The sequence below is a fragment of the Anser cygnoides genome, chromosome 2 (assembly GCF_040182565.1).
Source record: "Anser cygnoides isolate HZ-2024a breed goose chromosome 2, Taihu_goose_T2T_genome, whole genome shotgun sequence".
In the NCBI taxonomy this organism is placed as follows: domain Eukaryota; kingdom Metazoa; phylum Chordata; class Aves; order Anseriformes; family Anatidae; genus Anser; species Anser cygnoides.
The window spans coordinates 115664069-115686405 of record NC_089874.1 but is presented as its reverse complement, the minus strand read 5'-3'; the positions used below and the strand labels follow the sequence as shown (position 1 = coordinate 115686405).

Here is a 22337-nt window from a genome sequence, read left to right as displayed (position 1 = left end):
GAGACTGTCTCCCAGTTAGACACTCTAACAATAAGCTATTATTCTCTAGGAAGTACCACAATCGAGCATTATTTCAGAGAACAAAGATAAACACCCCCCTTTTTCTAGAAGTAGGCAGAATAAAAATTATGATGTTGTATAGCTTTTACAATCACTGTTCAAAAGACCTGGAAAAACAGTTCTTTCTTGGAATTTTCTCATGAACATCATGAAGGCTTTCAGTGGAATGTCCTTCTGTCACAAACCTCATTTCAATAGAAAACCAGCCTTCTGATGCTTGGTAAGGACCTCATTCATTCATTCATTTGTTGTCTGTGATTCAGTAGTAGGGTAGCAATCATCACATCTCATTTTTGGAGTGAGAGAACTAATTTTTGGTGAAACTGTGACCTCCTGGTTTTCAGATGGTCTGTCCAGGAAGACTGCATAGGATAACATGGGTAGGATGGTACCACAGGAGATCTGTAATCCAACCTCCAGCAAAAGGCTATGTGATCAGACCAGGTTGCTTAGGGTTTTATTTAGTCTTATGTTGAAAATCTCCAAGGATAGAGACTAGAAAACTGATATATTCGATCTAAATTGTACATGTATCATATAATAATATGAGAATATAGAAAACTCCCTGCTCACCAGCGCTAGCACAAGGGGATGAAGAGAGCAGGAGATACTCTTAACCTTCCTGGACACACCTGTGCCTGGACGACCTCGCCATCCTTTTAAATACAGAATGGATTCCCTTTTTTCAAAAAATCAATTTTCAGGACATCCTAAGGCATTTTCCAGCAGTGCAGCACTTGACATGATAGTAGCTGCCATTTGAAGAACATTTTAGAATTAGGGTAAGATAACGCACTAGCCTTCAGTAAAAAGATTGCAACTACTGTTCTCTTTTGGCCTTCCTTTGAGACAGGAGCCCGTTAGACTTAAATAGCTTCCCAGTTAACTCACTGAAGTATTTAAGTCAAATTATGTGTGTTTTTATTGTTGTTTTTTCTTTCTTTCCTTTTTTTTAAAGATACTTCTTAAAAATGAAACTTTTTAATAGCTGAAGAACAGGAAATTTGAATTGCTTAATATTTTTGAATGAGTACACAACTTGTTTTGAAAGGCTTTGTTAATTACCCCAGCATAGCAGTTACTGAGCAAATGAATTTTATACCAAGTTTCTAGCAGGGTTTTTTTTTTTTCATTTTAAATAAACAAGCAAATGCCCCATAGCAATGCTTACTAGAGGCAAATTTTAGCCTCCTAACTGAGAAAAGGAGAATGTTGTAGGTGGTGTATTTCTAGCTAATTAGCTGAAAATAAAAAAAGCTCGAGGAATTAAAATAGAACTACTTGCTGAATGGTTTATGCCCTCGAGTAAAAGACACCTTCATTATGATAAAATGCTTTTAATCACCAAAGGCTTCTATAATCGGCTCTATATCGATATACAGCACACATCGCTGAAACATGCAGTACTGGTGTGGCCCATCCTGAAATTCAGTGAGGTAAATGATAGTGGCACATGGAATGAATTTGCCTAAACTAGAAGTATCTGAAGGTCTAATCCCTCCCCTTTGGAAAAGGGGATCAGGCCAAACACACAGTTTTTTCACATCTGATACCTGAGTCATGCATTTTACATTAAAGTTTTCTTAAAAATAAAAATTCATGAATTCTGACTCTTTAAAATTTGTATACTTGTGTAGGTGGCTGAGCTAGCTTTGCTAAAAACTTTGAAAAATGTGAACTGGAAACCTGAGCTGCATGGAAAGTTAAGTTAGAGCAAGGGATTTCCTGGCAGTTCACAACAATGGCACACATGGTTTCTGTCTCACGTCTTATGGGGGAATGGTCCAAACACCCACAGGGAATATGGGGGCTAACACGGTATGCACCAGCAGCCCAGAAAGAACTAGCGAATGTGGGTAACTCTGACCTGATCCCACGCCAAACTTTCCTCCGTGGCTGTCCCTGTTGAGCACCATGTTTTCTATGAAAACATAGAAAACGGTTTATGCCCTCAAGTAAAAGACACCTTTCTTATGATAAAATGCTTTAAATCACCTTCATTATGATAACATGATTATTTTTATGAAAACATAGAAAACATGCTTAAAGAGTCTACTTGGTTTTACTCTAAGGATGTATTTAGTTCAGCAACATGACCTGTAATTTTGGGCAGGTTTCATTTTCAGTTCAGAACCTGTTATCTTTCTTCTGTAACTGCACTGACTACTCATATTACTGTGAGTAGGCATCACCACCCAACCACTGTCCCACTCCCGTTAGATGATTATTTTGTTACTTTAACCGTTGAGCTGCCGTCTGCAGGAAACATGTATAGAAGAAACATGCAGAAACCTGAGTAGAATAGGTTTTCTGAAGCAGTCACTGGCTCTCTAGCAGTCCAGCTGACTCAGACAGACTGACGCCACCCTTTTGTAATTAATTTCTTTTTTTTCTATGTGTCAGGCTTCAGAAGGTGCTGATTACATTTATGCAGTTAATAAGCTTCCTAATTCAGTGTCTAATTTCACCTGCATGTTGAATTTTTAATCTTGTAAAGGTTCTTAAATACATAGTTGGAATATGTCCTCTGCACTGAAAGAACCTGTAGTGGAACAAGTATATATAAACTAAAAGTACTTCTTTTTTATTGAATTGTAAAATGAGGTTTGGATTTATCCCAAAGCGGTTAATTTATTCCTTTAACTGAACAAAAAAAAATCAAGACATCTGATCTTTTCAGTGTTATATATAACTTTAATCAGTTGATGGGTACAGCCTGTGAGTAGATCAATCTGAAGAAATACGCTTGCAGCATGTACTTATTGAGTGAAATTAAATCTACCACACTCCTAAGGTTAATCTGTATACCCTTATTAGAAGCTTCAATGACCTTCATTACAATTTTCAGAGTGTAATACCTTGGGAATCTAAAATTCAGGAGGCATGTTGTTTTTCTCTAAAATCTCACTGGCCGTGAGTGACTAAAAGGTATAGAATTTAAAAGCGAGAATGCATTTTTTGTTAGGGCAGATAGTTATCATAGCATTGTAACCTGTCAGGTTGCCTAAAAGGGGAAACATGCTCAACTCTTGTGAAATTGCAAAAAATTGGCACATTCTGCTGTTGAACCAATTTCCATCCCTCCTCCCCCTCTGTTTATTTGTACCAGGGAATCAGGCAAGCTGCAGGTGTGGCAGTGCAAGGGACTGCCTTTACTTACCAGAACTTTAAAAGTGGATCCATGGCTAGCTTTAAAGGATAAGGAGGAAACATCTTTGCTCTCTGGATTTGCTCTGAGCTGCTAGCCTCTACAATGAACTGTGACTAGGGAAGTCCTTAAGTGAGATAAGAGATAAAATTTACAGTACTGTGGGTGAGGCAATATGTACTCACACAACTCAGACTAAGCAGGAGCAGGCTGGCTTAGTGTCTGGATTGCAAACGCATAAAGAACAACGCTGTGCACAGGTCTTGGCTGCCTTTGGTTGCTTCAGACCCTGAAGCACTTTTCTGTGAACATGTGTTATCCCCAAGGTCTAAGCTCTGGTTGGGGTAATTACACTCTGCTTAGTTAACCCCCACTGGAAATCAGAGCAGCACACAGCTCTTTATTACCAGCTCTGAACCACTGTCTTGAGCTGGCTGGTGATGTTCATCTTCACGTCAAAGGTGGTTGTGCTTGGCTGATTGGAGAAGTGATCCCTGTGTACTAGCTGTAACAGCACATGAGATGGTTTGATAGCTTTTAAGATAAAAGATGTTGTGTAAAAATGTGAAGATATATTACTGTTATACCAAGAAAGGGCTTGTGCTGTAAGCGAGCAATGGGTCAGTAATACAGAGAGTATTTGAAAAGCAAATGCTCGAGTAATTCTAGGAACATGCAGTCTAGCAATGAAGTGAAATGCCTGAAGGGGAGAGATGTATAAAAGTGGCTTGAGAATAGCTCTGGAAAATCAGAGCTCCTCTGTGTTTACCCCATTACAAGCAGGAACTAGAGCATGTCCTTGAAAAAACATAAGTGAAGCAACGTGTCTGTTAAAGAGAGACAGTATCATTTGTCTGCACGGCTGGACTATTGTCACAATAAGCTGATAATGTTTGCAAAGTACATATGAAGTGTTAATAAACACTAGTTAAATATTTTTATCTATCACAGTGTCTCCCACAGATAACAAAGTTTTTACTTTGGAATACTACCTGTTCGGTAGGTAACTCCAGCTATGACTTGCCTCCACCTGGCAGCTTAGACGCGTTTATTTGCTGGCTTTGGGAGAGCCTACCTCTGGATATGTAACAGCAAACAAAACCTGTTAGCCAAGCGCTTAATCTCAGGGGCGTTCTGAGGCAGGAACGGCGAGAAGCTCCTCGTTTAATGACACAGGTTTTGCAGACACACCGGCGGGGGAGGGGGCAAGCGGGTAAGCAACCGCCGCATTCACCTGCCCCCGCAGAGATTCACCCCCAACGCACCAGTGGGGTTCCCCCTTCAGGCGGGAGCCCCGCCCCAGCCTCCCCATCCCCAAAGTTTTGCGGTGAAAGTTTGTGCCTCCCCGCCGCTACGGGAACGCCTACCCGTCCGCGGCGGCAGGAGCGCAGCGCACCGAGGCGGGCAGGTAAAGGGGATGGCGCGGGGGCGGCCGGGCCGGGCGGGGCGCGGCGGGGCGGGGCGCGGCGGCGGCCTCCGCCCCGGTCGGCGGGGCGGGTGGGCTTGTCTGGGGGGTTGCTTCCTGACCCTGCAAGCAGCCTGTTTCTGAGCGCGGCGCCCTGCTGCCGCCCAGCCCTGGGGTGCCGGGTGTTTTAGTAGCGGGAGGAGGCAGCAGACGGATCGCGGCCGCCTCGGTATGTTTTCACCCTGGGGGATGGGGGTGGCCCGGGGCGAGAGCTTGCTTCGTCTGCTCCGGGTCTACCGGGGCGCCTCGCCTTCCCGGGGCCGCCTTGGTGGTAAGGGGCTCCCACTCACGGGACCGGCCGCCAAGGGCTGGCTCCCTACGGAGAGGGAGGGTTGCGGGTTGTTGTAGGAGCCCGGCGCTCTGGAGCGTCCCCCAGAAGTTCAGTGGAAACCCATTACTCCTCAGCCGCGGTACTGTGCGAGGGAGCGCTCCGCAAAAGAAACAACTTTTCTGCTGACTACTCTTCTTCCCTTCCCCCCCTTCGCAATCATCACACAAGAGAAATCGGGAATTCAGGGCATATCTATTAAATAAATAATAATAATAAAAAAATTAGTAGTATTGTCTGTGCGTTTTCAAGCAGTAACATGAGTGATTAGGGCAGGCAGACTGCTAGACTAGCATGCTGATAACACTTTGTTTCCCTGCAGTCAATAAACAAGGTCTTATAATTTCATTACATGAAGGAAAAAAAGAAAAAAGACTGTTGAAGCCATTTTTTTTTTTTAAACTACCCAATCTTAAGGGGGAAGATGGGGGGGGAGTCCATCTCCAACCCTACTTAGAAGATTCAGAGACATCAAGTTGCTGTTTCGCAAGCTCTGTTTCTGTCTAACTTTACATAATCCAGGTGACTTTCACAGGACTACTTGCTGAATTCAAGCTGTCCTTCAGGCAAGTGAGAGCTAAGCATGCCAAACACATCTTTGTGTGCTCAAGTACAGTAGGTGCAGTCATGACTGGGAGCTATTGTGGAAAATGATAAAGCCTTTTTCTCTTTTTGAAGTGAGAAGGTGTCCTGGTCTGCAGAACAAAATCATTGGTATTGAGTGTTTTGGTAAACTGGTAAATTTCTAAACGTGTAATTTTCACTAATACTGGAGTGGTTTTGTTCTCTTTAAGCAAGCAAAACTTTTCACAAAGCTGATACGTTAACCTACATAATTGTGTGTAGGACAGCTCTGCATTTATCTGTTGGTAACGTGAGCACAGCTTTTGTTTCTTGTGTAAAATAAAATTATTAGAACTGCAGCTTTATATTAACTGCAAGCTAATTAACTGGACAGTTACTGTGTGGATTAAACTAATATGGTCTGAAGTTCGAGAGTATTTAAGGTTGACAGGTAGGACCAGGTAAACGTCCATATTTCTGCATGATCTCAGAAGTAATGCAGGTACTATGGACTGGTTTCAGTCACCTGATACGAATCTTATGGAAATGTTTAATGGCATCAGAAACCAATACATGCTCTGTTAGTAAAACGAGTCTTGTTTTTATATATTACTTCATTAAGAGTTTTTTCTTTGGAAAAATATCGACAGGGTAATAAGAAACTGGCTTTAATATATTAAAGTGGCCAAATTGAAAGCAAAACATATTTACTGTGCCATATTATTCGTTTTGTATAACATATTGTATGCTGTAAAGTACATTAATAACGAAACATAATTGCTTTAACAGCATTGAGGTTTGCTGTGTAACAAGGGAGAGTGAAGTAGAAAAATGCTAAATATGTGCAACTTGACTGGTGGGAAGCTGCTCTGGTGATGTTGATGTTTGGAATTTCCTGATTATTCTTGAAACTTTAATTTTAAGATTTTTTTTTTCTTTTTGAAGGGGCTTTATTGTTTCAGGATTTTCAGTGGGTGAGGGAAGGATGCTTACTTTAAGCAGTTTTCTTCTTTTCAAAGAAGTCTGTACATATCTTCATACAGAAGACTTCATTTTATATAAATATATATATTTCAGATTTTTCATGCAGCAGATTTCATTATTTTTCTTACAGAACTCTAACAAAATTCTCTTAACCTGATTTGCAAGGCTGGTAAGTAGTAATCTGTTATTGCCAGTGGTAAAAGTTATGCAGGCCAGATGGTGTCTTCAGTTACACTTGGATACAGCCTTCTTTTAAGTGGCTCTGGAGGTTGAGGAGTTGCAGAGGTATGGAGGCAGGGCTGATGCATCAGTGGCCTGACTGTTACATCACAAAGGGAGACACTGGTTATCTCCTTTTGAGCTACCAGGTACTGATATACTGGCTGTCATGAGGTGGGAGAGAAACTCATCACTGCGCTGCCCTCTACTTAGCCCTTGTAGTGAAGTCTGACAGACTTCTAACCTTTTTGACCCCCAAATAGATTCCTATGGATTAAAAGGGCAACATTATGAAATTTTCTTTTTTTTTTTTTTTTTTTTCCCTCCTCACTCCTGCAAATTTGCTCAGCAGGACTGTTTGGTTACCTTGATTTGATTATGCATTTAATCCAAATTTCTCTAAAACTTTGACTTCACCCAACCACTATACTCTGCATAACTTGCTGGAGAGAGAAAAGAGCAAATATTGTATATTTATTCCTAGCAACCACTGGGGTAAACCAGAACAAAGAGTAGCACTGCCTGATATGAGGAACTGTGCAAGCATTGTTAAGAGCTAGGGCTGTACTTCATGTTGTTGTGAAGCCAGAGAGTTGAGGTGTGAGGAGTGGAAAGGTGATCCGGGAGGATATGCGTGAAGTAGGACACAAGCTAACAGATGAGAAGTGAGGGAGGAGGGGGAGCGGTGAAGTGAGAAGATACCCTTGTATCCTTTCGCTGACTCTGCTGAAAGTAGCCTGGGCGAGTGTCCAGCAGGACATTCCTTGGTGCAAAATTATCCTGCCATGATACTCCTGTGGAGGCATCAGGAAATGTGTTGCTTCTTGGGAGTAAAAAGAAAAGAAGGAAGAAAAAAAATGTGTGTGGGCTGTGAAGGGTTGCAGTAGCTTAGTGTGCTTTTTCTCATTTTCCTTTTATTAACTCAGGTGTGTCTACAGAGATGCTGAGTGAGTAGGAATTTGTGGTAACCCACAGTAATATGAATGCTTTGACCATTATAAGGAGCATGTATTTATTCACTGCTGGCTAACCACTAATCATGATCATCCAGTAAATCTCCATCCTTTACTGGATGCGAGGGGAAACCTAGTTACTAAGGATGAGGAAAAGGCTGAGGTGCTTAATGCCGCCTTTGCCTCAGTCTTTAGCGGCAATACCGGTTGTTCTCCGGACACCCAGTGCCCTGAGCTGGTGGAAGGGGATGGGGAGCAGGATGTGGCCTTCGCTATCCATGAGGAAATGGTTGGCGACCTACTATGGAGCTTGGATGTGCGCAAGTCGATGGGGCCGGATGGGATCCACCCAAGGGTACTGAGAGAACTGGCGGAGGAGCTGGCCGAGCCGCTTTCCATCATTTATCGGCAGTCCTGGCTATCGGGGGAGGTCCCGGTTGACTGGCGGCTAGCCAATGTGACGCCCATCTATAAGAAGGGCCGGAGGGCAGACCCGGGGAACTATAGGCCTGTCAGTTTGACCTCAGTGCCGGGGAAGCTCATGGAGCAGATTATCTTGAGGGTCATCACGCGGCACTTGCAGGGCAAGCAGGCGATCAGGCCCAGTCAGCATGGGTTTATGAAAGGCAGGTCCTGCTTGACGAACCTGATCTCCTTCTATGACCAAGTGACGCGCTTGGTGGATGAGGGAAAGGCTGTGGACGTGGTCTACCTTGACCTCAGTAAGGCTTTTGACACCGTTCCCCACAACATTCTCCTCAAGAAACTGGCTGCTCGGGGCTTGGACTGGCGTACGCTTCACTGGGTTAGAAACTGGCTGGATGGCCGGGCCCAGAGAGTTGTGGTGAATGGAGTCAAATCTGGTTGGAGGCCGGTCACTAGTGGAGTCCCCCAGGGCTCGGTACTGGGGCCGGTCCTCTTTAATATCTTTATTGATGATCTGGATGAGGGCGTCCAGTGCACCCTCAGTAAGTTTGCAGATGACACCAAGCTAAGTGCGTGTGTCGATCTGCTCGAGGGCAGGAAGGCTCTGCAGGAGGATCTGGATAGGCTGGAGCGATGGGCTGAGGTCAACTGCATGAAGTTCAACAAGGCCAAGTGCCGGGTCCTGCACCTGGGCTGCAACAACCCCAAGCAGAGCTACAGGCTGGGAGATGAGTGGCTGGAAAGCTGCCTGGCTGAGAAGGACCTGGGAGTATTGGTGGATAGTCGGCTGAATATGAGCCAGCAGTGTGCTCAGGTGGCCAAGAAGGCCAACGGCATCCTGGCCTGTATAAGAAGCAGTGTGGCCAGCAGGTCGAGGGAAGTGATTGTGCCCCTGTACTCGGCTCTGGTGAGGCCGCACCTCGAGTACTGTGTTCAGTTTTGGGCCCCTCGCTACAGGAAGGACATGGACGTGCTCGAGCGAGTCCAGAGAAGGGCGACCAAGCTTGTGAGGGGTCTGGAGAACAAGTCTTACGAGGAGCGGCTGAGGGAGCTGGGCTTGTTCAGCCTGGAGAAGAGGAGGCTCAGGGGCGACCTCATCGCTCTCTACAGTTACCTGAAAGGAGGCTGTAGAGAGGTGGGGGTTGGTCTATTCTCCCACATGCCTAGTGACAGGACGAGGGGGAATGGGCTAAAGTTGCGACAGGGGAGTTTTAGGTTGGATGTTAGGAAGTACTTCTTTACCGAAAGGGTTATTAAGCATTGGAACGGGCTGCCCAGGGAGGTGGTGGAGTCACCATCCCTGGAGGTCTTTAAAAGACGTTTAGATGTAGAGCTTAAGGATATGGTTTAGTGGAGTACTTAGTGTTAGGTCGGAGGTTGGACTCGATGATCTTGAGGTCTCTTCCAACCTAGAGAAATCTGTGAATCTGTGAATCCTTTTTCAGGTGAAGGAAAAAGGATGGAGGGGAATTAAAAGAGAAATAATACATTGCCTCAAACTACCTAGAAACCCTTCTGTCTTTCATTTTAGAACTACATGATGGCAAGGGGAATAGTGTCAAGGAAATATTAAGTTAGCCAAATATACTGCAACCAAGAGCCACTGGTTTTGTGTGGTCTGGAATAACAGGAAGCCAGGAGTGGTATTTGAGTGCTAGAGATGCACCTCCTCAGCTGCAGGTGTATTTGCTTGCCGGGTAGAGAAGGGTGAATGGTGTATTGAAATAAAGAAGCATGCCAAAAGCAGGAGATGAACTCTTCCCCTTTTTTGGGTGGCTATGCTGTTTCATTTACTTGTGTTGGCCCTGTGCAAGAATTCGCACCTTTGAACAGAACCCAAAACGTGAAAGGGAAAAATGCAGGGGTTTTACATTAGTGGAATGTGGATTCCTGAATCTCTTAAATTTGACAGTGGAGTTAGGCAATTTAGCCTCAGAAGTGAATAACTATGAACTTGTCAAGTTTCTAATTTTTGCTGCAAAGAGCTTTGTGTTGCCAACTAAAGCATGTACTGTTGTCTGCTGTTCTCTCTCCATGCATGATAGGAACAGTACGTAGCAATCTCTCTCAAAAAGTTGAAAGGACTTGAAATTTTAGGGTGTAAGCATCCCTAAGATGTTCCCTTTGCAAACTTAAGTTGGAATGGCACATTGGGGTCCATACTTCCAAAGAGATGGTTAAGCTAAAGAAAAACTTGATTTCAGCATAGCTGAGAGAGTCATTGCAGTTAGGCTGTATTAGTTTTCCTGAAGTAACCATCCTATCCAGCATGTCAAACTATTGCCCAGTAGAGCCATCTTGACCAGGACTGAGGGCAAAGAAAGATCTACAGCTTAACTGGGATGCTGGGCTTCCATGTGGATAGGATAGATCTCCTCTGAAAATACTTAGGTTGAAAGCAATTGATTGTTTGCTCTTCCCTCGCAGCCACAAAGGAGCATTCATCTTGATTAAAGAATATTTGCAGATATTTCCGCTTTGCCAGGATGCCGGGAGTGTTTTCCAAGACCGTTGCTTTTTAATGCTGAAAGAGCAAATTTGTCAGCGTTGCGTGGCCATTTTTCAAGTTCTACTAGAAGATTGTTAGACTCAGACTTTTTTAATGCGGCTATCATTTTTTTCATATGTGGGTTACAAATCACTGTATTAAATAAATTAAACTACTTATTCAAGCTGAAAAGCCTTTAAAAATATTATAAGGTAGCAGAATAGGTTCACATTCTCGGTGGGTTTGATCTATTTAGAGTCTAACCAGTGCTGAAGTAGGTGTTCTTATTTAAAGCGAATCTTAAAACACAGCCAATGCATAAATAATAGTTTCATGTAAATTAAATTAAACTAATTGCAAGAAACATGAAAACTTGATACAAAGATAAATGTAATGGCTGATGGTGGAGTAGGATGTTTTTTCTTCTTAGTGTTCTTTTGTAGATTAAAGAAGTATTAAAACAATTTTTTTTAAACAAACTTCTATCCCCTCAAAACAAACTATCCTAGTAGAAAAACATCTATTTTTCATATTAACAGATTAAATGGCTTGCTACTGCTCCTGATTTTTACTCTGCATCCAAAAGATGATAATGCAGGGCTTGCAGGTGGTGCTGCATGCAGTCATGATGGTGTTTGGGCAAGGTCAGCTATATATCCTGTGCCAGCACGTGTCACAGATGCATATAATGGGTGGTACTGCTAACAGAAAAACTGTAGGCACCTGGGTAGGGCTGTAGTTTGGTTAAACCAGTGCTTTCCCACTTCATTTGTCAGTAAAGTTTCCATTCCATTGCTTTGTGGAACAATTTTTAGCTGGATGAACTTTCTGGATGTTTCTGTGCGGATGTGTAAGCCCCGGTGCTGGCAGAAGGGGCAGGGCAGTCTGGGTTGATGAGAGCAAGTGGCTGGCAAGAGCTGCAGTGCCAGCCTACGCATGTTGGGAATGTTTATGGAGCTGTGTGAGATGCTGAAAGCAAACTATTGTCCACATGGCCTGAGAAAGCATTTCTTGCACACCCAAGGACACCAGCGTTTAAAATAGAGCTGAAAATTCAGGTGAGAATCACATGTAGTCAGAGATGAAAACAGAAGTGACAAAATCACAAAAGTGGATTTGTTTGGAAGTATTCCAGTATTCACTATGGGTGTCTGGGTCACCTGGTTTTTACTGTAAGAGAGAAAGTTATGGCTCCCAAACAGCTTTCCCAAAACAAACTCATTTCCATTTTCTAGTACCTGCAATTTAATTTTTCTTTCAAACCTGCATGTCTTACTTATCTGGCCTTTTTTCCTAATCCAGATGTCGTCAGTGTTCTGTTACATGAACAACATAGCTTTTTGTCTGGGGAAAAACAGAAGGGATTTGAAATTCTTGGTCCTTTGACTAAAGGTTCTTAAAGCATTGCTTATGCTGGAAAGCTGCTGCCTCATCTTCAGAATGATTTCTGAAGACATGCAAGCAGTGTATTTGCTACAGGACTAAGGTGAGGTGCAAAGACTGAGAACAAAGACCTGAGTAAACCTTTTAGCCTAGATAAGGAAGATTGCAAGTCTGAGAATTCTGAGGTTATTGCAGGAAGAGGTTCAGGTGGTAACAGCCAAGGAAGAGCTGGCTGGAAGAAGGAGGCTCCACTACCCCCACCCTTGCAAAAGGTATTTTACAGAGAATTCCCCAATCATTTACCTTGCTTTTGTCCAATTTTCCCTGCTCCCTTCCAATTCTGTGCATCACAGTAAGAGCAAACAAGTACACGTATGTAATGTGTAGGAAATCCTATCTCGGGAGAAGGAAGGCAGAAAACTGTATGGGATAAAGCTCCTCTTCGCCTGCCTGCAGTGCTTGAGGTTCAAACCAGATACTTCATTACCCATAGCAAAAAAACTAACAAAACAAAAAAACACAGACTTCATACAGAGCATTTATATTCTCTTAATGTCTGGGTATCTATCTTCTGCAGTAAAATCACATATAAAAAGTGATAAATTCTTGTAGCTCAGTTTTACACTGTCTGCAGGCTAGTTCATGCTTCACAAAAAATGTGTAATTTTAATGGCAGAGGGGGAAAAAAGTTCCGTAAAGTTTCAGGTGCTTCTTTGTTGGTCTTGAAATCTTTTGTCTCTTAGAAAAGGTAGTTCCTCTGTTCATTCAGCAGTTATTTTAATGGGATTCCCTGCTAAGCCGTATATGTATTTTTAGAAATTCGACAATTATAGATATGACAGTGCTGAGTTATTTAAAAATACAAGTTTTTCACGTGGAACATGCCATACTCTTAGATTTCAGAATAACTGTTAAGTGTCTGCATTTTAGTTTTCTGTTTACTTGAATGCACGTGTACTTCCATTCTGTTCTTTTAATGTATTTCTCTTTCAAATATTTTTTTTAATATGCTATCTTCCTTTAAAAGCTTGACTTTTTCATTGTGTTCTTTGTTGTAGTTTACCAGACACCTCTATCAGATGCTCACTTACAGGAGTGTCCAATTGTGTCGAATTTCAGTGGTTTTTTTTTCCTCTTGATGTGCAGGCTAGCTTTAACAGCTGTTCTTCAGCTTCTAGTAAATTGCTTTCAAACCAAACGTGTCCTGATTCAGGTTAACAAGTTGGCTTTTTTTATGCTCTGCAGTGTCTTCTATATGCTGTTATAAACTGAGTTTTATGGTCCGTTTATGTCAGATGTAGGGTGTTAACTAAATTACTTCCTTCTAGGCTCTCTGCTCTTCAAGATAGTAGTCATTTTGGCAAGATCATGTTTACAATGAAGTTAGTGGGAAGAATCAGGTTCTTGACAAGTCTTTACCACAACATAGCTGGATAAAATGCTGATCAACTAATTCCACAAGCATCTCATGTGGGGGCATTAACCTCTCTCCATTATGGCAGTGGGTGATGTCCAGTGGTGTGGAGGTGGACTGGTATCTGTAGCCACTTCAAGAGATTTGCTTAATTCCCGTCCAGAGGATTTGCTTAAGTCCTGTGTTGACATCATCAAGATTGTCAACAGAAATCTCAGCATGGGAAGTAATAGCATGTAAGAGCTACAGCTTGCATACAATACACTGTTTACAGAGTCTTTGGTGGAGAATAAGAATGTAACATAAGAACTAGATGCATCTGTTATTATTCCAGGTCAGAGTCTCAGGGGAAAAAGTTCACATATTGAAGAAGATGCAGATACACTGAAGACTTCATAAAAGTGAGCCATGCATCCTTCTGAAAGCTGAGAAGTAGCCCTCTGATAGGGTCATGAACCTAAGGCAAGTCTTTGTGTCGCTACTGATGTTTGGAGTAGCTGGTCTACTCCTCTTCATGTATCTGCAAGCCTGGATTGAAGGACAGCATACAGGTACAGTAGGATTTTGGTTTTCTTATGTTTTTTTTTTTTTATGGGGGTGGGGAGGAGCAGGGGTGGCTGCTTTTTTTTCCTCCTGGTTAAAGTAATTGTATCCATGGCTTGAAAAATGATTGACAGACTTGTTTTAATAGCTATACTTCATGTATGCATTAAGAAGTAACTTGAATCTCTTGGAAAGATGACCCCAGGTGCCTAATTGTGCTATCAACTTCATTTGCAAAAATAAGTGTTGCAAAAACATACTGTGTCCAAGCAAGTCCACTTCTGAAATAATTCTAGATGCTGATTTTTTTTTTCCTGTGCTTTTTTACCCATTTTATGTTGTGTGGCAAAACAATTTTTGAAGAATTATTGTAATGTCTTGTAGATAAAAGTGGGCTTCTAGGTAGCAACACTCATACAGAATCATTCTAACCCAGTCTCGTGGTGGTGGTGGTGTTGCTGTTAAAGATGGTTAGATACTGGATTTACGAACTTTTTATATGTAGCATCAGAGGCGCATTGCAACTTCAGGTAAGTATTTATTAGCATTGAATAAGGGTTACACTTCTGAGCTGAGTTACCATTGTGGCAATCTACCATGCTTTAGTTTGCCCCACGGGATGATCTAGATCCCTTTTTGAATGAAATGAGAACAGATGATTCACATCAGGCCCCACTGGATGCTCAGTTGACAGGACCAGTCCATAGTTAGTCTGACGTAAACCTCTATGAAATGTGTGTTGGGTGAATATCTGTAATATCGTCAACACACACAGTTTTGCTCTGCAGATCTCTTTCTGTTGTGCCACCCTATTTCATGGCCTATCCTTGGTTATAGTTCTGTACTTGTTTTGCAGTCTTTCTTCAACCCCCTACCCTCCCCTCACACACACACACTCCCCCAAAATATGGAATGATCCCAGCTTGTTAAGAAGTACTGACTTTTATGTCCTCTTGTCTCTATTGCTCAACTTCTATTACCTCTGTAAAACTCTTAACTTCATAATATACTGATGCCATTGTGAAGAAATACATTTATAAAACAACATTAGTCTTTTGGTTTTATTGATCTATGTTTTTATTCTGCATGAGCTGCTAGGCTCTGTTTTAGAGCAGGGAAGGGTGGTGGTGATGAGGTTCTAGTGCATTATTCCTGCAATTATTTGATGCTGATCTTGACTTTATTTTTTTTAACTAAGTGCAGTGTTCACAGTGTTCATATCAGCTTGTTAATGTTTCTCGACTGATCATAGAACCATGCAATATCCAGAATTGGATGGGACCCACAAAGATCATTGAGTGCAACTCCTGGCTCCACACAGGACCACCCAAAAATCAGACTGTGTCTGAGAGCACTGTCCAAATGCTTCTTGAACTCCAACAGGCTCAATCCCATGACTGCTTCCCTGGGGAAGCCTGTTCCAGTGCCCAACCACCCTCTTGGTGAAGAACTTTTTCCTAACACCCAGCCTGACCCTCCCCTCTTGCAGCTCCATACTGTTCCCTCAGGTTCTGTTGCAGTCACCACAGACCAGAGATCATAGAATCATTGATGTTGGAGAAGACCTCCAAGATCACCTTGTCCAACTGTCCCTCTACCACCACTATCACCACCTAGACCATGTCCCTAAGCACCATGTCCAACCTTTCCTTAAACACCCCCAGGGACAGTGACTCCACCGCCTCCCTGGGCACCCCGTTTCAATGCCTGACAACTCTTACTGAGAAGAAATATCTCCCCATTTCCAACCTAAACCTTCCCTGCCACAACTTGAGTTTGTTCCCTCTAGTTCTGTCGCTGGTTACCTGTGAGAAGGGGCTAACCCCCAGCTCCCCACGCCTTCCTTTCAGGTAGCTGTAGAGAGCAATAAGGTCTCCCCGAGCCTCCTCCTCTCCAGACTAAACAACCCTAGTTCCCTCAGCCGTTCCTCACAGGACTTGTGTTTCAGGCCATTCACCAGCTTCATAGCCCTTCTCTGGACGTGCTCCAGGGCCTCAATGACTTTCTGGCAGTGAGGGGCCTAAAACTAAGCACAGTCCTCGAGGTGAGGCCTCAGCAGGGGGATGATCACCTCCCTAGTCCTGCTGGCTTCACTATTCCTGATACAAGCCAGGATGCCATTGGCCTTCCTGGCCACCTGGACGCACTGCCAGCTCGTGTTCAGGCGAGCATCAATCAGCACCCCCAGATCCTTTTCCTCCACACAGTTTTCCAGCCACTCTGCCCCAAGCCTGTAGTGCTGCATGGGGCTCTTGTGACCAAAGTGCAGGACCTGGCACTTAGCCATGTTGAACCTCATCCCATGGGCCTCTGCCCATCAATCCAACCTGTCCAGGTCCCTCTGCAGGGCCTTCCCACGCTCCAGCAGATTGACACTTCCCCCCAGACTTGGTGTCGTCTGCGAACTTACTGAGGGTGCACTCAATTTCCTCATCCAAGTCAACAATGAAGACATTAAAGAGGATGGGCCCCAATACCAACCCCTGGGGAACATGACTCATGACTGGTCACCAGCTGGATTTCACTCCATTCATCACCACTCTCTGGGTCTGGCCAACTAACCAGTTTTTAACCCAGCAAAGAGTGTTCCTGTCCAAGCCATGGGCTGCCAGCTTTTCCAGAAGAATACTGTGGGACACCATGTCAAAGGCTTTGCTGAAGTCTAGGTAGACTATATCAACAGCCTTTCCCTCATCTACCAGGCGGGTCACCTGGTCATAGAAGGAGATGAGGTTGGTCAGGCAGGACTTGCCTTTTGTGAGCCCATGCTGACTGGGTCTGGTCCCCTGGTTGTCTTGCATATGCTGTGTGGTTTAATTCAATATGACCTGTTCTATCACCTTTTCTGGCACCGAGGTCAGGCTAACAGGCCTGCAGTTCCCCAGGTTCTCCTTATGACCCTTTTTGTAGATGGGCATCACGTTAGCAAGTCTCCAGTCATCTGGGACCTCTCTGTATGACCATGACTGCTGATAGATGATGGAAAGCAATCACATCTGCCAACTACCTCAGCACCCTTGGGTGGATTTCCATCTGGCCCCATAGACCTGTGACAATCCCCGTGGAGCAGCAGGTCTCTGTTTCCACCTGACCTGTGAGGGGTTTCCTCTGCTCCTCGTCCCAGATTTCCAGGTCGAGAGGCTGAGTACCCAGAGGATAAGTGGTCCCTCTAGTGAAGACAGATGTAAAGAAGGCATTAAGAATCTCAGCCTTTCCCGTATCCTCAGTAGTCATGTCCACTCCCTGCATCTAGTAAAGGATGGAGATCAGCATCTGTCCCTCAACTCCCCTCATGAGGAAGCTGCAGTCCGCCATGAGGCTTCCTCTCAGTCTCCTCTTCTCTGGGCTGAACAGACCAAGGGACCTCAGCTGCTCCTCATATGTCTTGCCCTCTAGACCCTTCGTCATCTTAGTAGCCCTCCTTGGGATGCTCTCTGATAGTTTTATGTCCTTCTTATATTGTGGTGTCCAAAACTGCACACAGTACTTGAGGAGAGGCTTCACTGGCACAGATAAGAGCTGGACAATCCCTTCTCTTGATGGTTAGCAATGCCGTGCCTGATGCACCCCACGGTATGGTTGGCCCTTTTGGCTTCGTGGGCACACTGCTGGCTCACAATCAACTTGATGTCAACCAGAACCCCCAGATCCCTTTCCATGGAACTGCTTTCCAGCCTTTCATCCCCCAGTCTGTACGTACAGCCAGGGTTGCCCTGTCCCAGGTGCAGAATCCAGAACTTGCTGTTGTTGAACTTCATGCAGCAGTTGATGATTGTCCAGCCCTCTAATTTGACAAGATCTCTCTGCAAGGCCTCTCTACCCTGAAGGGAGTCGATAGATCTCCCCAATTTAGTGTGGTCTGCAAACTTACTTAGTATACCTTCAAGTCCTGCATCCAAGTCATTTATGAAAACTCTGAATAGAACCGGCCCCAAAATGGATCCCTGTTGCAAGTAATAGTGTATTTACAAGCTTATATTAACAAAACTGTTAAAAGAGTTAAATTGACTGGCATTGGAAAGGTTCCCATGTAATCACGTGTTGACAGGAGGTTGTTGACAGAAACAGAGCTTGCAGTGGGAGTCTGCCTTGAAAAATTTCTGCTGTTGTTGGGTATGTTAAGGGCAGATATCCTTGCTTTCAAGGTAGTTCAGGAATGTAGATGATGACTGTAGATTATTGATTTATTTACTTGCTGACATTCTTTACATTCCTTGCATCTTTTGTCCTGTAATTAACCTTTCCTTCCATGCAGTGCTTCTTGTTACCATTTCTCACTGTTCCCCTTCTTCCCTCCCTTTCTCTCTCCATTTTCATTTTCTCTATATGTGTGTACTATTAAAAAGAAAAAGTGAAAAACAAAGGGAAAATTAGAAGATACCATGTTCTTTTAGGCAATCAGATGCTTTCTTTGGGGACTTCTCTTTGATGTATTGCCATAATCTTCATCAGGAGAGAGGTTTTCCTTGTATACATACATCATTTCCATGTGAAAATATTTCCATAACCAAATAGAAACTATCAGAGAACAACAGAAAGGGTTAGTGAGCTTAAAATGTGACTTCAGTTTTGAGTACCCTTTTATCTCACTGGACTGCTTTTGACAGCACTTCATAAGGATTCAAAAAATGAATTTTGGCACTCTTGGCAGTGGCTAGATCATACACATCAGAAAGAGCATGGAGAAAAATCATTCTTTGGTGTCTGCTCTTGCGTGCTCATCTTCCAATTTAAAATGTAGAGAGACATTCTTTTTTTATTTCAAACACCTGTATCTCCTCTAAACATTCTGCAGCTCAATTCCCTCATGATTTTTCTCCCCCTTTCCTGGATGCTGCTTTAAGAGTTTCTATGAAATAAAGCATATTTGCATATTCACAATATACCTTAGTTTGCGGGTACTCTCCTTTTCTGCTGCGTTTTTCATATTGCCATGTGTTGTACACTGTAGCTTTTTTGCGGATGAGCTGTGTCTGGAGAATCCCAAATTTACAAGCATCTTTATAAGAATTTTATGTCCTCTTCTATGAATTGCTAGTTGTACAGCTGTAAGACAGTTTTAATCTGCAAGTGGCTGAGTGTTTGATTTGATGTTCTACTAAGAAGTGGAAAGTGCGTCTTGTGTTTCTCAACTGCCACGCCATAAGACTGTAGAGACAAGTCTTTGTTGTAAGCGTAGCTATTTTTGTTTTCCATGCTCAAGACCAATAACAATCATGTTTGCGTTTGGTTGTTGAAGCATGGAAAGCTGGCTACCTTTGAGTTTAGGAATGTATGAGTTTTGCACCAGTGAGTTGCTGTTGCTTACCACTTATTCCTATGAATGTCTGACTTTATAAATCAAAATCATTGGAAGAGATGCTAGATTTTAATTGATTACTGTTTATAATGTTCATACTTATTTCTTAGGTTCTCCTAGTTGTGATGTAATTCCCAGTCAGATATAGATTTTGTGGGGAATCAGAAAATTGTACAGTAATATGCTGTTCCTCATTAGTGTTCTTACTATTGTATTAATCAATTTGCTTTCACACTCACCATTTGTGTCACTACCTTTTGTCTTTCTATCTGTTCATGATTTTTCACACTGGACCTCATGCCACTATTTTTTTATAGTTTAACTTCTTTCTCTCCTTTTGTTTGTCTTCTTTCAACTTGCTGTTCACATGTCTAAGACCTCTGCTATGATTTGATTCCACTTTTTGTCTTATGTCCTTGTAGATCTGGTCTTCTCTAAGCAAGTGTTTTTGTTTGTTTGTTTGTTTGTTTTCCTGATTTACTTCTGCAAACTTCCCTCATCACTCACTTTTACCCAACCTATGAATCTTCCATCCTGTCCATCTACTTCAGATGTACCTGTAGGCTCAGCACAGCCATATCTTCTGCTCCTTCCTGCTGTGCTTGGGCTCTTCAGGTTAATTCTGGTCACAGTCACCATCTCTACCCTTTCTAAAAAACAAACAAACAAACAAAAAAACATATCTTGCATTTGTAGATGCATAAGAAGCACCTCTTAGTTACATGGTGGTCCTTTCTGATGGCTTTTTACAGAGATTAGCAAACTGAGAGAACAGCCGAGTTCCTTGGTTTGGTACTGTGCATGGAGCATATAAAGACAGGAAGATATAACCTTACTTGGATGTTGCAGAGTTCTTTTGTTGGGCATCTTCAGTTCACCTCAACGGAGTAATAGCGAATAGACTTCTCAAGAGCGGTTTGAGACATGGCTGTCATCACGTACAGACTTTATTTGGTTGAAAACTTCACAGACATCAAAGTTGATAATGTAACATACATTTATGTTCTGCCTACAGCATATATGTAAATATATTCATTTATATATGTTCAAATATAAAAATGAAATTGGTATGAATTCAATTAAATCTTACAGCTTTACTAGACAGTTTCCCATACCGTCGTACATTGTTCACTAAGAGCATTAAACACTGTGGCATTGATGGAAAAGCAATTGCCATTTATTGCATGTTTAATAATTTCCAGCAGTATTAATCTCATACAGGGGAGGCAAATTTATGGGTCTTCCAGAGTTGGTGTTGAGTTTTATATCATGAATCACTTGAATTAGGGTGTGTGAGTGTGCAAAGCACACTTGCATTTTAATCCTTCTACGTTAGAGATGTGAATTAGTCTTCTAAGTTAGGCATTCAGACGTACTTCAGAACTTTTTTGGGCAGCTGATGTGATTTGCCATGGCTGATTACTACAAAATAATCACAAAAATATTCGGCAATTAGACCTGTCTGCTGTGTTTTGTGGTTTTCTTTTTTTCTCCTCTTAGTAAATTTCATGTAATTAATTGTTGCGAAGTGTGCATATTAACTCTATGATGACCAGGAACTACTTCAGTGTTTCATGAAGTGCAGTATGACTGATAATTCATCTGAAAAAGGCTGCATTGCCCCTATCGTCCCATAGATTTCTAGTTCCTGAGTGTGGGAAAATCTGTCTCTTCTTTTTCCCAGCAGCTGTGTTTCACCTTAGGGATACTAGTTTTCCTGTGCATGCTTTCTGCTCCCTTTGCAGGGTGCAAGTGTGGTTGTTTTTCTTTCGATTTTGCTCAGGATCTTTGCAGCACTCTGTGGGTGCCCAATCAGCTTTCTGCAGCCTGTGTGCTTTACTGATGCAGGAAGGTTTTGTCCTTTGAGCTCCTGAGTAGCTTCAAGGAGACCCCATTCCTTAGGCCACAGCTTTTATTTCTGTGAACAATCTGAAGAAAGTTCACTCAAATTGTCTTTAACAATCCCATTTTAAGAAACGTTTGACATTCCATAAAGCAACATGAGCTTTCTCAGTTCAGTCTGCTGTTGGTAGCTATCCAAGCTCTATATGTATTATTTGGCATAAGAGGATGGGCTTTCTTCCCTACTTTTCTTGACTTGGTAATCCATGTGATATCTTGGGTCATTTGGTTAACTCAGTGAGATACTTTGAGTCCGTCGAGCTTCTTCCTTATCTTGACACTCAAAGTAGCAAGTGTATGCGTGCAACATATGGTAATATTTAGTCTTTGCTGTTTGTTTGGATTTTTTTTTATATATATATATATATATAAATTTAAACCTTGCCTAAATGGAGCAACATGGATGTGGCTTACAGGATAGTTCATACGTAATGAATTGCAGAGGCAACTGTTTACTCGGAAGTCATAGTTTTGCCAGAGGGTCCTCAGTAAATACAATATACTAAAATGGTTGTAAATGGAAGAAAAGGACTCTGATCAGTAACAGATATTAATCATGAGTAATCTAGTTGTTTTAGTAACTGAAATATTTCTGTTACAGAAGTCTAGGGTAGTTTGCCTGAGGCTTGCTAACAGTTGAAGAATGCCACCAAAATGGGAAAGCAATTCTTCCTGGTTTACAATGCCTAACTATCAGTGAGGCTGTTCTAATAAGGCTGGGTGTGTTCAGGCTTTACTCTTCTCATCAGAATATATGGTCTTCTCTTTGTGTTTCACCTCCCCCTCCCCCCCCATCATTACTGTCTTGAAGCACAAAAGAAAGATGCTTCTTGGTGAGTGGTTTTATTGTTCCTGAAGTCCCAGAAATACAAAATTTTAGTAGGTGAATTTTCACTGTATAGCCTAAGAGTTGTCATTGTTCCCTACCTCCTTAAATGGGTTTAAGCTATATAGAGAAAACAATTCTCTTTTGTGGGGGAACTGATACTTCGTCATACCATTGTGATCTAAATATACAAGTAAAAGCTAAATATCAGAAATCATGGTTTTCAGAGTTAGTGATTATGACATCTCACCCTATCTTCAGCAGCAGCAAAACAGAGAAGTTTTAAGAAAAAGAAATTAAAATTTCACGTTGCAGCATATAACATTTAAGACCGT

At 42.5% G+C, this 22337-nt stretch overlaps 1 protein-coding gene across 4 annotated transcripts in view; it reads left to right on the top strand.

Annotated features, from left to right (window-relative positions):
- Positions 1-263: 263 nt before the first annotated feature.
- The window catches only part of CHST9 (carbohydrate sulfotransferase 9), a 103116-nt gene continuing 81042 nt past the window's right edge, over positions 264-22337 (top strand). Inside the window, exons 1-2 of one of the 4 annotated variants that reach the window (XM_048080042.2) lie at positions 264-280; positions 13767-13983. In XM_048080042.2, coding sequence (XP_047935999.2) covers positions 13884-13983 — 100 coding nt within the window. In that variant the 5' untranslated portion in view covers positions 264-280; positions 13767-13883. Of the gene's footprint in view, positions 281-4521; positions 4617-4688; positions 4843-13766; positions 13984-22337 lie in introns of those variants that run through there. The other 3 variants (XM_048080041.2, XM_048080040.2, XM_066992892.1) reach the window with 3 other exon arrangements.